Source organism: Actinia tenebrosa, unplaced genomic scaffold, assembly GCF_029948245.1.
Source record: "Actinia tenebrosa isolate PJP-AT-01 unplaced genomic scaffold, QUT_ActTen_1.0 PGA_scaffold11__36_contigs__length_13525064, whole genome shotgun sequence".
In the NCBI taxonomy this organism is placed as follows: Eukaryota; Metazoa; Cnidaria; class Anthozoa; order Actiniaria; family Actiniidae; genus Actinia; species Actinia tenebrosa.
Window position 1 is genome coordinate 4,809,934 of NW_028292571.1, and position 16,627 is coordinate 4,826,560.

Genomic DNA, 16,627 nt, shown 5'->3' on the forward strand with positions numbered 1-16,627 from the left:
TAGTGACGTTTTTTAACTGTTTTTAGGTTTATGTTCGTCGCTGGGTCCTCTGCAAGGTTCCAGTAGTATTCATGATGGTCCACTCACTCCTTGGCAAGCAAGTTGTCGTGGCGTCTCCTCCTCCTCCTCCTCCTCCTCTTCCACTCTCACGTCTATCGTAACAGGTCTATGGGACAAACAGGGAAGCCATTTTCAAACCCTTGAGTATCTCAAGTGTTGTAACATGCCGGTGAATACGTACTACAAGATTCTTTTAACTGGTAAAGAAGGAGGATCTGCGTCAGAGAATGAACGATGGAATGCACAGTGCAAGGATAATTACGTCTTAACAGGTAAGAATGCATCACGAAAAACACAAAACACTATCTCTTCCCGCAATAGAGGTTTTGCACCAACACGTGCGGGCTGCTATTTTAGATGACAGGGCCTGGTTGTACGAAGACTGGATAGCGCAATCCGACAGATAAATCTTATCCAGTGAATAAATTGGCAACAGCATCGACTTATCCACTGGATAAGGATTTATCCGTCGAATAGCGCTATTCACACGCTATTCGTACAACCGGGCCCAGAACAATAATATGGAGTTTATTTCTTTCTCATGTAAAATAGCTGCCGTCACGTGATGGTGCAAACAATCTATTGCTTGAAAAAAACACGGGTTAGCAAGTTTAGGACCGGGATGGGTGACCTATTCCTACCAAAGATGTTATTTGTATTTTTCATTTCTTTCCTTTTCTTACTTTGTTTTCTTACTTCTTGTTTATTAACAGGCATTTACAGCCTGAACAAGTTCAATGGTTTTTATCAACTCCAGTGTTCCTCTCTCTACCAGTCTCGTGTTGATTATTCTAACTGCGTAGTGATCTGGGCTGAGGAACGCAATCATGAAGGGGACCCTATCAGTCAACACATTGAGTGCCCTTCAGGGATGGTTGTCATTGGTTTATTTGATCACCAAGGTGACAACAACAGGACGAGCTTCGCCGATATCGATGCAGTAAAGTGCTGCATGGTTGACACTCCCGACTGTGTCACTCAAGCTGATTGTAATATCAATGCTGACTGCGTTACCACAAATACCGTCATGAAATGCTCTTGTAAGACAGGTTTCTATGGCAACGGGAAGGTTTGCAAATCTGTAGTCCCCCCAACATCCACCACGGAGTCCCCTATTACTAAGAAGCAGAATGCAACGACGGATATTCCCGTTAATCCGTCAACACCAACTACAACGTATATAAATCCTGGAGTCGACACCTCAGGGAATGGCCTTGGCTTCTCGACGTCAAGTTCAATATCGAACCGACGACAGCAAAATAGCCAATCAGTTATCTTAATAACTGTGACTGTGGTCGGGATTTTGGTCGCAGTGTTGCTAGGCGTTCTTGTTTGGCGTGTCAGGCGGGCAAAAAAAGCGCGTCTACGAGTGCAGGGAAGCAATACAGCCAAACCAGATCAGGCGGAGATGACTCCTTTCAACGATATTAAGATCATTAATAATGACAACCCTGCACAAGACCAGCAAGGTGGGTCTTGACAAAGTTAGCTTTAAAATATCCCATTGCGCCTTTTGATTGTCCACAAATTCCTTTTTAAAGTTCAGCAAACAGGATGCGTTCAGGTCTAGCTTGGGTACAAACAGCACCATGTAAAGCATGATCAACGAAACATTTTTTATATCCAAACTAGATCACATTGCGTTCTTTTCGCTATCTCACAAAATGCCTATGCATCTTATATCGTACGCAAATTTATCATTTAATTCTGCAAAGAACGTGCGCGATAAGCCTAAAGGCTCGCCGTGATAATACACAGACTCGTAAAAATACACAGCCGTACTAGATGCTTAGCCGACTGATAACCTCTATTTATCATATATATAAAGTTGCCTATTGATCTTAATGCTCTGAGCTAATTAAAATAATGTGATGTTTTGCGGTTGCACCCACCGCTTGATTATTAGCCGCTTTGAGGTGGAGGGGAAAAATCAAGTTGGCGTGCCAGTGCATTTTGTGCCTTTTAAGTGATACATTTCTAAGATGGCGTCGATGCCAACTCGCTCCCAGTTTACTTGAAATCAGGTAGTATTGATTTTGTAGCACTGAATATGTTAATAACAACTATTATAATACACTCTACAGAATTACTGGATTTTGATTGGATAAGAGGAGTACATTTAAATCCCAAATTGTACTCTGTAGAGTCCCAATTTCTGCTCAATCGTTTTGAGTGTATTATAAACAAAAAATCGCACAATCTTCTCGTACAATTCGGAATTTATAGATACTCGTGATGTTTTGAAAGTTCTCAAATTGAACTCGCCTAAAAGGCTCATCCAATCTCGAAAACTTTCAAAACATCACTCGTACCTAAAAATTCCGAATTGCACATATATACATTATGTATATATTATTTATTTTTAGTTACAAGTTCTCATTTGGCTGTAGTAGGTGAAGAAGACGATTCTTCGCGTGCACCGAATAATCCCCATCAAAACGACAACAGCAAGGTATCTATGGAATTCTCATCATGCATCTTACCACCATCACTACTACCATACAGCAATTTTCGTATGACTTGTTTGTTCCCCTTATCATGCATCTTACCACCATCACTACTACCATACAGCAATTTTCGTATGACTTGTTTGTTCCCCTTATCATTCATCTTACCACCATCACTACTACCATACAGCAATTTTCGTATGACTTGTTTGTTCTCCTTATCATTCATCTTACCACCATCACTACTACCATACAGCAGTTTTCGTATGACTTGTTTGTTCTCCTTATCATACATCTTACCACCATCACTACTACCATACAGCAGTTTTCGTATGACTTGTTTGTTCTCCTTATCATGCATCTTACCACCATCACTACTACCATACAGCAGTTTTCGTATGACTTGTTTGTTCTCCTTATCATTCATCTTACCACCATCACTACTACCATACAGCAGTTTTCGTATGACTTGTTTGTTCTCCTTATCATGCATCTTACCACCATCACTACTACCATACAGCAATTTTCGTATGACTTGTTTGTTCTCCTTATCATTCATCTTACTATCATCACTACTACAGCAGGTTTCATATGACTTGTTGGTTCTCCTTATCATTCACCTTACCATCATCACTACTACAGCAGTTTTCGTATGACTTGTTTGTTCCCCTTATCATTCATCTTACCACCATCACTACTACCATACAGCAATTTTCGTATGACTTGTTTGTTCTCCTTATCATTCATCTTACCATCATCACTACTACCATACAGCAGTTTTCGTATGACTTGTTTGTTCCCCTTATCATTCATCTTACCACCATCACTACTACCATACAGCAATTTTCGTATGACTTGTTTGCTTCCCTTATCATTCATCTTACCAACATCACTACTACCATACAGCAATTTTCGTATGACTTGTTTGTTCCCCTTATCATTCATCTTACCACCATCACTACTACCATACAGCAATTTTCGTATGACTTGTTTGTTCCCCTTATCATTCATCTTACCACCATCACTACTACCATACAGCAATTTTCGTATGACTTGTTTGTTCTCCTTATCATTCATCTTACCACCGTCACTACTACCATACAGCAATTTTCGTATGACTTGTTTGTTCTCCTTATCATTCATCTTACCACCATCACTACTACCATACAGCAATTTTCGTATGACTTGTTTGTTCTCCTTATCATTCATCTTACCACCATCACTACTATCATACAGCAATTTTCGTATGACTTGTTTGTTCCCCTTGTCATTCATCTTACCACCGTCACTACTACCATACAGCAATTTTCGTATGACTTGTTTGTTCTCCTTATCATTCATCTTACCACCATCACTACTACCATACAGCAATTTTCGTATGACTTGTTTGTTCTCCTTATCATTCATCTTACCATCATCACTAATACCATACAGCAATTTTCGTATGACTTGTTTGTTCCCCTTATCATGCATCTTACCATCATCACTACTACAGCAGTTTTCGTATGACTTGTTTGTTCCCCTTATCATTCATCTTACCACCATCACTACTACCATACAGCAATTTTTGTATGACTTGTTTGTTCCCCTTATCATTCATCTTACCACCATCACTACTACCATACAGCAATTTTCGTATGACTTGTTTGTTCCCCTTGTCATTCATCTTACCACCATCACTACTACCATACAGCAATTTTCGTATGACTTGTTTGTTCTCCTTATCATACATCTTACCACCATCACTACTACCATACAGCAGTTTTCGTATGACTTGTTTGTTCTCCTTATCATTCATCTTACCACCATCACTACTACCATACAGCAGTTTTCGTATGACTTGTTTGTTCTCCTTATCATGCATCTTACCACCATCACTACTACCATACAGCAATTTTCGTATGACTTGTTTGTTCCCCTTACCATTCATCTTACTATCATCACTACTACAGCAGGTTTCATATGACTTGTTGGTTCCCCTTATCATTCATCTTACCATCATCACTACTACAGCAGTTTTCGTATGACTTGTTTGTTCCCCTTATCATTCATCTTACCACCATCACTACTACCATACAGCAATTTTCGTATGACTTGTTTGTTCTCCTTATCATTCATCTTACCATCATCACTACTACCATACAGCAGTTTTCGTATGACTTGTTTGCTTCCCTTATCATTCATCTTACCACCATCACTAATACCATACAGCAATTTTCGTACGACTTGTTTGTTCCCCTTATCATGCATCTTACCATCATCACTACTACAGCAGTTTTCGTATGACTTGTTTGCTTCCCTTATCATTCATCTTACCACCATCACTACTACCATACAGCAATTTTTGTATGACTTGTTTGTTCCCCTTATCATTCATCTTACCACCATCACTACTACCATACAGCAATTTTCGTATGACTTGTTTGTTCCCCTTGTCATTCATCTTACCACCATCACTACTACCATACAGCAATTTTCGTATGACTTGTTTGTTCTCCTTATCATTCATCTTACCACCATCACTACTACCATACAGCAGTTTTCGTATGACTTGTTTGTTCTCCTTATCATTCATCTTACCACCATCACTACTACCATACAGCAGTTTTCGTATGACTTGTTTGTTCCCCTTATCATTCATCTTACCACCATCACTACTACCATACAGCAATTTTCGTATGACTTGTTTGTTCCCCTTACCATTCATCTTACTATCATCACTACTACAGCAGGTTTCATATGACTTGTTGGTTCCCCTTATCATTCATCTTACCATCATCACTACTACAGCAGTTTTCGTATGACTTGTTTGTTCCCCTTATCATTCATCTTACCACCATCACTACTACCATACAGCAATTTTCGTATGACTTGTTTGTTCTCCTTATCATTCATCTTACCATCATCACTACTACCATACAGCAGTTTTCGTATGACTTGTTTGCTTCACTTATCATTCATCTTACCACCATCACTACTACCATACAGCAATTTTCGTACGACTTGTTTGCTTCCCTTATCATTCATCTTACCACCATCACTACTACCATACAGCAGTTTTCGTATGACTTGTTTGCTTCCCTTATCATTCATCTTAACATCATCACTACTACAGCAGTTTTCATATGACTTGTTTGTTCCCCTTATCATTCATCTTACCACCATCACTACTACCATACAGCAATTTTCGTATGACTTGTTTGTTCCCCTTGTCATTCATCTTACCACCATCACTACTACCATACAGCAGTTTTCGTATGACTTGTTTGTTCTCCTTATCATTCATCTAACCACCATCACTACTACCATACAGCAGTTTTCGTATGACTTGTTTGTTCCCCTTATCATTCATCTTACCACCATCACTACTACCATACAGCAATTTTCGTATGACTTGTTTGTTCCCCTTGTCATTCATCTTACCACCATCACTACTACCATACAGCAATTTTCGTATGACTTGTTTGTTCTCCTTATCATTCATCTTACCACCATCACTACTACCATACAGCAGTTTTCGTATGACTTGTTTGTTCTCCTTATCATTCATCTTACCACCATCACTACTACCATACAGCAGTTTTCGTATGACTTGTTTGTTCCCCTTATCATGCATCTTACCACCATCACTACTACCATACAGCAATTTTCGTATGACTTGTTTGTTCTCCTTATCATTCATCTTACCACCATCACTACTACCATACAGCAGTTTTCGTATGACTTGTTTGTTCCCCTTATCATTCATCTTACCATCATCACTACTACAGCAGTTTTCGTATGACTTGTTTGTTCCCCTTATCATTCATCTTACCACCATCACTACTACCATACAGCAATTTTTGTATGACTTGTTTGTTCCCCTTATCATTCATCTTACCACCATCACTACTACCATACAGCAATTTTCGTATGACTTGTTTGTTCTCCTTATCATTCATCTTACCACCATCACTACTACCATACAGCAGTTTTCGTATGACTTGTTTGTTCTCCTTATCATGCATCTTACCACCATCACTACTACCATACAGCAGTTTTCGTATGACTTGTTTGTTCTCCTTATCATGCATCTTACCACCATCACTACTACCATACAGCAGTTTTCGTATGACTTGTTTGCTTCCCTTATCATTCATCTTAACATCATCACTACTACAGCAGTTTTCATATGACTTGTTTGTTCCCCTTGTCATTCATCTTACCACCATCACTACTACCATACAGCAGTTTTCGTATGACTTGTTTGTTCTCCTTATCATTCATCTTACCACCATCACTACTACCATACAGCAGTTTTCGTATGACTTGTTTGTTCTCCTTATCATACATCTTACCACCATCACTACTACCATACAGCAGTTTTCGTATGACTTGTTTGTTCCCCTTATCATGCATCTTACCACCATCACTACTACCATACAGCAATTTTCGTATGACTTGTTTGTTCTCCTTATCATTCATCTTACCACCATCACTACTACCATACAGCAGTTTTCGTATGACTTGTTTGTTCTCCTTATCATGCATCTTACCACCATCACTACTACCATACAGCAATTTTCGTATGACTTGTTTGTTCTCCTTATCATTCATCTTACCACCATCACTACTACCATACAGCAATTTTCGTATGACTTGTTTGTTCTCCTTATCATGCATCTTACCACCATCACTACTACCATACAGCAATTTTCGTATGACTTGTTTGTTCCCCTTATCATTCATCTTACCATCATCACTACTACAGCAGTTTTCATATGACTAGTTGGTTCCCCTTATCATTCATCTTACCATCATCACTACTACAGCAGTTTTCGTATGACTTGTTTGTTCCCCTTATCATTCATCTTACCACCATCACTACTACCATACAGCAATTTTCGTATGACTTGTTTGTTCCCCTTATCATTCATCTTACCATCATCACTACTACCATACAGCAGTTTTCGTATGACTTGTTTGCTTCCCTTATCATTCATCTTACCACCATCACTACTACCATACAGCAATTTTCGTATGACCTGTTTGCTTCCCTTATCATGCATCTTACCACCATCACTACTACCATACAGCAGTTTTCGTATGACTTGTTTGCTTCCCTTATCATTCATCTTACTATCATCACTACTACAGCAGTTTTCATATGACTTGTTTGTTCTCCTTATCATGCATCTTACCAACATCACTACTACCATACAGCAGTTTTCTTATGACTGAGAAAAGCTCGCGGCAAGATCACGTCCATGACACGGCAAGGCATACACCAGTCCAATCACATCGCGCGAGAAAAAATATCAGTCAATCAAAGTTCTAGAAATTATCACGGTCAAGGGAAGGCACGTAAACGGCCCTGAGCTTTTCATAGTCATACGAAAAACACCAAACGTTGAATAGGGAAGGTGGTATTAAAGACTTTTAAAGACCTTAAAAACGAAACAGAAAATTACGATCAGTTTCATACGAAAACGAAAGCTGAGCAAGGGTGCTTATTCAAAATAAAGGTGGATAGCGCGAATTCAAGTCAAAACAAATACTCAATTTCCATACTTTTCTTCTATGAACGCATTTCATTGCTTTTATTGTGAGCTAATGACTGTCTGACCTAGTTTTCGTGCACTTGTTAGCCATTATGAGAACGGTGTATATGTGTGTAAAAGAAGTGATCAAATACAAATGTCTTCTCAGCATGCAGAACACGGCACGGTTACAGTACGGCATTTCCGCGAATATTTTCTGTGATATACTGTTACACATCACTGTTCATTATCGAAGTCCTCAATTTTCTCATTTATCGATTTGCATATTTCTAGGCTAAAGTTTCTTGCAGACCACGCTCGGCCACAGTCCTTTCGGCAGAGCATGCGTATATGTCCGAGGAAGACCTGGATTCTAAGTGTGTCGCGAGGGAACCTTTCTATTTTGTGCTGGACAAAAATGCTTGTCAGGTATGCCATGGCTATTTTGTGCGCGTATGAAATTCCAAATATGCTGACCTCTAAATTGCCAGCTCCATTTACATCTGTTTTTATATTTGCGCCACTCAAACAAGTTCGGACCGTAGGTTTCTGGTTTCTGGCAGTCGTGCTTAGTTATCAGGTCAGACTTTTGAGTTTCAAGGAATATGTGTGGTGTAGCGCTAGAGCACCCGTGTCTCACATCTAGGTCCTCGGGTTCGATCCTAAGCTCATCATCACGTGGACGTAGAGTTTGTTGGCTCTCTCCCCCTCTCCCTCTCTCCCTTTTCCATGATTGGAGGGTTTTCCTCTGGGTTCCCGGTTTTCCTCAATCTGCAAATCACCACAAGCTAAATTTCAACTTGCCCTGACAAGATTAAACCAGAGGTTGTTTGTGGAACGTGGATTGTCTAATTTTTGAAATATATCTTTTACGCCAGAAAACCTATTCTATTCACCGATCCCTCGCTTTACCTGAACCAATGTACGGTGTTTTAGAGCCTGAGACTCAGACCTCTCCAGAGGAACCTGGTGCCCAGTTCTGGAAACCAGCCGATACAGAAGAAGAATTGTATCAACAATTATCACGTGAGATCAAGAGAGATCAAATAGAGCTTGGAACAGAGAGACTCGGATCTGGGTAAGTAGAAACTATTGAAATAAAGATTCTGATGCAACGCAGTGCACTTTTTACGCGTAGCGAGATTTTCAAATTATGTCACAAGTAGCAACTCTTACTGAAATGCTATCCAATTCTGACCAGCGGTGCACCAAAATAATTACATTTAATTTGCTTTAAACATCACGTGATTGCGTGCAACGTTGCAGAAGTAGAATTCAATTTTACAACTGTATATTTGCGCCCAACAAACAGAGGTGGATAAATGCGCTGTTTCCTGGTAGCTTGTAACATTGCACACAACATTGTGCACAACATATTATTTTCAGATGTGGACAAAGGCGCTTTTATAATATAATAACAAAAAGTACTTTATGTTTCTCTGCAGGGCGTTTGGCCACGTGTTGCTTGGTGTCTGGCAAAAGGTAAGGATTTCTATTCATCAGATCGACTTATATCCCCGTCTTCCTTCTGGTTCTGTTTGCTATTTGATTGGATATTTAAATTGGAATGATGCGCTTAATTCTTCAAATTATGAAACGGCAAGGTCACGGCACTGCCAGACCAATCACATTCCGCGAGAAAAAGCAAAAACGGTCGTACAAAAACTGCATCGAATTAGCAAAACATTTTTTTTTTGTTTCCAATCGGTGTATTTTTTTTCGGTGGTGTCTCGTTTTTACTCCATATTGAGTATCTTATGTGGTTGTAGTCCCCAGGAATTCCAATCCAGGTTGCTGTCAAGATGCTGCGTGACTCTTCTCATCGAGAAAACAAAATTAAATTCCTTCAAGAAGCAGCCATCATGAGGCAATTCACGCACAAGAATGTAGTCTATATGTACGGAATTGCTGCAAATTCTGAACCGGTAAGTTACTCTTGGTTGGAAATTTAACCAGATTAGTTAAAGCTTTAAAGTATTATAACTCTTTGCGTTGCATTCCAATAGACACCTAAAGCCTGAGACAATACTTTCAGTACTGATTCTGTTTGAAGTGGTTAGTATCACAGGTTAAAAAAATTACACCAAATTCCTAGTATGACGTCACAGTCAAATTTCTAAACCTTTATAACTTAAAGACGCAACACTCAAATGAAAAAATATTTTACCATTCAACTATTCATGTGGAATCAATACAGAAAGTCTCAGGCTCTAGGTGCACTTTAAGCTTGGACATAATTTTTTCCCATTTCAGACCGCGTTTTCCCATCTCAGACTACTTTCTACCCAAATTCTTTACGCGACAAATTGGTACCCAACCTCACACTCGTTTCTGTCACGGGGAATTAAGTATTTTATGAAATTTGCTTTAATTACTTTTATTCAATATTGTTGTGCATGGTATTTTTCCTCAAGGTGATGATCGTTCTTGAATATATGAGCCTTGGAAATTTAAAGAACTATCTTCGTCGGTTAGATAACAAGTAAGTTTATAATAGGAGGTTTATTAGGATGGGGTCAGTTTTCGTGTGATTAAATAAGAAATAAGTTTATAATAGGAGTATCATTAGGATGGGGTCAGGGTTCGTGTGCAACTTCTCAAACTCCTTGAAAAGTGCTGACAGCTCGAACCCTGAAACAAACTCTGGGCTGATCTAAGTCAGAGCACGGTTAACTCACAGATCGAACCCTGAAACAACCTCTGGAGTGATCTATGTCAGGGCACAACTCACAGACAGAATTAAAATTAAGCTAGTTAGGTTTCGCGCAGGGAGGAAAACCGAAGAAAACTCTCGAACCAATAGAGGGAGCTATCAAACTCTACTCACATGTGATGCTGAATCCAGGAATAAAACCCTATACGCTAGAGGTGAGAGTCGAGTGCACCATTGGTATTTTGTAACTTCTATAATCCATGAAACGCTATTATTTGTTACCAGATATGGCGAGAATATCCTCTTACAGGAAGACACCAAGAGTCAGTTTCTGCGCATGGCACGTGATATTGCCGCTGGAATGCAGTATCTTCATAGCCTCGCTTTCGTTCATAGGGTTCGTATCCATGGTGATATTCTTAAAAAAAGGTTAAGGATATATACGAGGAACATAAATATTTATGTATATATGCTCTCTTGATATATATTGATTGAGAGTGCCATCACATCGTAATGATGATGATGGTAATGAGTGATTATAATGCTGGTAAATGATACGATGGTAATCATGATGATACAGGTGGTGATATATTGATGATGATGGGGGTGATGGCCGAGAGTATGTCTTAGTAGACTGTCCATTCTTTTTTTCATCTTAGGATCTAGCTGCGAGAAATATCCTCCTAGACTCCGACATGACATGCAAGGTAAGACTTCATTGCTGTTGAAGATACTTTCCTTGTTCGGGGTGGCCTTGTTCCTTGTTGAACTCACTCTCAATACGTTAATAATAATAACATCAATAAATAATAATGGGATTAACAGTGGATTCCACAGAGTGGCTCTTCTTCCACTGGATTCCAATTGGAATCTAGAAATTGATTTTTGATGGCGTGCATACCTTCCCATGAAAATGAAAGAACATAAGACGTGGCCGCCATCTTGGTTAACGCGACAAATACATCTTATCAAAATCTTTTGTCAAAGTCAACCAAAATAGTGGTTATGACGTCACTTGCACAGACAATGAAAATACTCAGACATGGTCCCGTCACGGTCACGGAACGGCCGTGTCGTAGTTAATACAAGATATACTGTCATACGAAATGCTCTGTTAAGCTATTTAGATACATATCAAGTATGGTGGTCTGTGAAGGCACCATGGCTAATTCAGTACTTTTTATATTCAGATTGGGGATTTTGGTATGTCACGTGATCTAGTAGAAGGCGATTATTACACGAGTCGTGGAGGACGGATACCAGTTAAATGGACCGCTCCTGAGGTATAGTGACACTATTATAGGCGGCGGAGCCCGGGGAGGGGGGTGGGGAGGGGTGGTTAGTTTGCGTGGCTTCAGCTCTTTCCTACGACAACAAACCTGTGGCTCTCCTTTAATAATCAAATACACTACTTTGCTAATGGAAATTTTCTCTCGTTCCAGTTTACTCAGGGGGCAAAATATCAGAAATTTGTTGAATCAATGAGACAAGTTGTTTCAAAACCCCCTGAGTAAACTGCAACGAGAGAAAATTTCGATAAGCAAAGTAGTGTATTAGGACTGATTTAAAAGTTGATTATTGCTGAGGGAGAAAAACCGAAGAAAACCTTCAAATTAAGGAAGAGAGTTAACAAACTCTACTGACATGTGATGCCAAGTGCAGGAAACAAACCTTAGCGAGCCCCCAGAGGTGCGCATTAGCAGCACACATCACCCGTGCTTGCAAGTAATGATCTTTATTAGCCAAAAATCGCTCACAACCTTTACGACCAATCAAAACATCGTTGCCAATAGTAATAAAATCACTTTTTCTACACAGGCTATTAACTATGGAAAATATTCAAGTTCGAGTGATGTTTGGAGTTACGGGATTGTTCTATACGAGATTTGGTCTTTAGGCCACAAGCCGTACGAGAATCTTGATAACAATGAGGTAAGGAAGTAAAAGATAAGAAGAACTCGTAAATATCATATTTGTTCTTAATGGGCTACCTGTGTTGCAGGTTATCGAGGCTGTGTCACGTGGTTATCGTCTTCCCCCTTCATTACATTGTCCCTCCATGTTGTACCGTCTGATGGTAGACTGCTGGTGAGTGAAACTCTTTGATTGAACTATGAATAGTGACACTCACTCTTGCTTTTGTCGGTTTCGATAGGTTCTAGTTGATCAGGGTGATCTAAGATTACATTTAATAATAATAATAATGAAAATAATGAAAATAATAATAATAATAATTACTATTACTATTATTCTCTTTTACTCCGACGAAGGACTAGCGTCCCAAACGTCAGTACGTTTTTTCATCTTTTCACGGTGTAAAATTTACCCTTTTATCATTACTGTTTCATTAGAAACACCGACGCAGCTCACACTAGTTTTTAGCTAGTTATCTTTTAGTTATAATAATAATGGGAGGTTCTTATATAGCGCATTTATACAATGTCTCAACTGTATTGCTCTTCTGGTGAATGACGATTAGCCTTGTTCTTATGTTCATCAGCACACCTTTTCCACCTTCCTCCAGAAATATAAATATTTTGTATACGAAATTTCCCCTGGTAGATAAGACCTCTGGGGTCTTTCGCTTGATTTGAGTGTTTACGCAACCAAGAGGTTTCAGGGTAGAAATAAGACTGAAGGTCTTTCCCTTGATATTAGCAAGTGCTCTAACACGTCTTATACACATATTAATTAAACCTACTGCTTTGTCTTCTCTCTTAGGCATCCTGAAAGTCAGTATCGACCTAGATCATACCAGATATATCACTGTCTATGTTTCAGCCACCAGAGCGTCTTTTTAGATGACTCTTTATGCATAAAACAAAGATCACAGTCTGAAGGACCATCTGTAGATACACCAACTTATATGGACCTTAAATATGTATATGCAGTCACAGAATGAACTATAGATGCAAGTTCATGAGATAGAATTATGACGCTTCATGCATCAAGGATCAAAGTACGAAGGACCATCTGTAAATGCATTAACCTATAAAGACCGACCTTACATATGTATACGCAGTCACAGAATGAACTATAGATGCAAGTTCATGAGATAAAATTATGACACTTCATGCATCAAGGATCAAAGTACGAAGGACAATCTGTAGATGCATCAACCTATATAGACCGACCTTACATATGTATATGCAGTCGAAGAGTTAGATATAGACACATCTACAAGTCAATGCAACACACTGATTCTGACCCCTCGAGCATCAAACGAGGATTCCAAGTTCGAAGCATCATATATGTACAGATACATCAACACTGTCCCAGATAAACATGCAGTCACGTGCAAGTTGATTAGATGGAAATCTTGAAGATTATCAATGGCATTCGAATCTCAATATGATCCTGCCTGTCAATGCGCGTACGAAACCCCGACTGTAAATCTGAGCCTAGCCTGTTATCTGGACTTAAGATGAATCTAGCCGAGCTCATTTTCGTGTTGGTCTTTGACCTACCACCTCCCGCACGATAGACCGCTGTTCAAACAGATACGAGCGGGATGACTGCATGTTTATGTTTCTCCGGTGTCGCCGGACTTTAGGTTCACAATGCAACAGTATAAGGTTGTGTTTAGTTATGGAAACCTTAATAATTTCATAGTTTCCAGTTGACTATTTTTCTTGAGAATAACCAGCCCGGGAAGAAGGAGTAATATACTATGATAGACCTGGATCTGGTTGGTCACAGATACTACTTTCAAGCAAGTGATTGAGAAAGCTTTGAAAATTGGAATTTTTTGTTCACTTAGCAACCAATAGAGGTTTTGCACCATCACGTGCCCACGCCTATGATACAGCGTGGACTGCCTTTGGTCGTCAATACAGACTTTGCACCACCATGGCACCCATGACAGGAGGCATAAACATTTGAATTTGGACTAATCTGATTTACACCAGACAGAATTCAGAGGAAAATACTGTATCGTTGTGCCTACTGTCACGGCTGCCATCGCGTGATGGTGCAAAGCCTTTATTCCTTACCATTTTCTGAGCAAATGAAATTGAAAGCGATAAATATTTTATGGACGTCATCAAAGTGGGTGAAAAAACCGTTCTTTTTTATTACCGTTACAAAAAATAGATTCTTCTGTAGTCACACGACAGCCTTCACCACAGAGCCCATCGTGAGTCGAACTTGCTCGAAACGTATTTTATTCCGTCATTAGGAAGGAAGTGACAGTTTTCTTTTGAAAACAAAAGCAATTGGATTTCTCGGATTGTACACAATTTTCCGTAATAGCTTTCGATTAAAAAAAAAAAAAGAATTGTTGATGAATAATTTTAGAACTAACAAAGGTCTACGTACGTACGTTTCCTACAGAGTACGAAAGATTGAATTTATAAAGAATTCTCATTATCACAAACCGACAAAAGAGAATACCTAGAAACTAAACCAAACTCGCAACATCAGCTGGACAAGCTGTCGGATAAGTTTTGATTGGTTGCCATGGATATGCGCCTATAGGTTCTTTCTCTAGTTTATTTTTATCCGATTATGAGAAAAATTTCAAGTGAAGAAAAAATATTTTTATCAGTACGAGGAGAGAGTTGAAAAACCAGTTTGTTATATAATCAAAGAAAAATCGAAAATCGGGCATCTATGATCGATATTTTGAAGGTAAATATGATGAATGAAATTGTGGGGTTTGGACACTTCAGTGACACATTGAAGTACAATTATTGGATATATATAATAATACTAAGCAACTACATGGAACAGATGAAGTACAGCCTGTCAAGTGTTTTGGGAGAAGAAAAACTAATTACTTCTTCAGTAACCTTAGGTCTCACGGATTATAAGAGTAGAGAGTTTTAGATTGACTTTTTTTTCTCCCCGCAAACGGCAAACGTGACCACGTTTTCATAGTTTTCCTGTATTTTACTTTACTATTTACAAACCTTCTCACCAAGCGCAAATACTCTTTTGTTTTTCTACCACTTCGACTTTTTTGCGATTCTTTTTCAGTCATTTAAAAGAATTTTTTACTGGTCATCTGACGTTACACGTTTGCCGTGAACGTAAATCTAAAACTCTCTAGTTATTCAGCATTTACCTCAGGAAGTATGCGCAACCGCGTCGTGTGCCAGTCAGTTTATTTACAACTAGGATAACTTAGCGTCATTTTTGAACTTTTCTAGGCTTAGCAAGGATTTTGGTTTTGTTGCTAGTACAAACAGCTAGCTTAAAACAGAAGCCAAGCCACTCAAACTCTACTCTTCTTAATCTTTAAGAAATTTATTTTACTATAAAATAGTCGCGTCTTTGTGCCTCGCAATTCCATCATTGACTTCTTAAAGTCGCTGAGAATTTCAATATTTCATTTTTTCCTTTCAATACATTGTTACTGCGTTTGCGTGGTTACGCAAACAACGTAGCCCAAGATGTATAAGTTATTGTTTTCCGTCAATCGAAACCAGACCGTTGGTAATTTAATTGACTCAAGCCAAAAATCAAGATGTTTTGAATTATGAATGGATCATTAGAAGGAATTTATTTTGGACGTCGATAATTTTTCGTAACACATGCACCTCGATTTCCTCGATATTCCATTTCTGATATAAAGCGGGGTTGGGCAATATTTTTTTCGTAGGTAAAGTGCTGGTCGATATGTTTTGAGGGGGAGGGGGGATTGGGTAAGGTATCCCCCCCCCCCCCCACTCAATTATCTAATGGTCCATCCCTTTGATGTGGTTGTCGAAGAATGTAAATCCCCAATTATGACGGTCTGCAAATTGGAGACCAGAACATTCCAGACCATTGTTGAAATTGGTCGAGCCGTTATCAAGAGTGTAAGGACTTGGTATGACTACGCTCTTGTTTTCAGTTGCCTTAGCGACTCTCGTGTATTTAATGATAAAAGTCTGCTGCGTTACCGAGAGAGCAACTTTGCTATTTATGGTCTTACACCCCCGCTACACGCAAACCGAGGGTCTCTA

The 16,627-nt window shown here is 39.1% G+C and overlaps 1 protein-coding gene across 1 annotated transcript in view; it reads left to right on the plus strand.

Moving 5' to 3' along the window:
* LOC116307816 (uncharacterized) overlaps positions 1-16,124 on the plus strand; it is a 26,271-nt gene extending 10,147 nt beyond the window's left edge. Inside the window, exons 8-21 of the mRNA XM_089027340.1 lie at positions 27-332; positions 774-1,529; positions 2,427-2,512; positions 8,321-8,455; positions 8,905-9,104; positions 9,472-9,508; positions 9,796-9,951; positions 10,441-10,508; positions 10,965-11,076; positions 11,339-11,386; positions 11,870-11,962; positions 12,498-12,611; positions 12,682-12,767; positions 13,401-16,124. Of these exons, the coding sequence (XP_088883466.1) occupies positions 27-332; positions 774-1,529; positions 2,427-2,512; positions 8,321-8,455; positions 8,905-9,104; positions 9,472-9,508; positions 9,796-9,951; positions 10,441-10,508; positions 10,965-11,076; positions 11,339-11,386; positions 11,870-11,962; positions 12,498-12,611; positions 12,682-12,767; positions 13,401-13,581 (2,378 nt within the window). The 3' untranslated portion in view covers positions 13,582-16,124. The remainder of the gene's footprint in view (positions 1-26; positions 333-773; positions 1,530-2,426; positions 2,513-8,320; positions 8,456-8,904; positions 9,105-9,471; positions 9,509-9,795; positions 9,952-10,440; positions 10,509-10,964; positions 11,077-11,338; positions 11,387-11,869; positions 11,963-12,497; positions 12,612-12,681; positions 12,768-13,400) is intronic.
* The last annotated feature ends 503 nt before the right edge of the window (positions 16,125-16,627 follow it).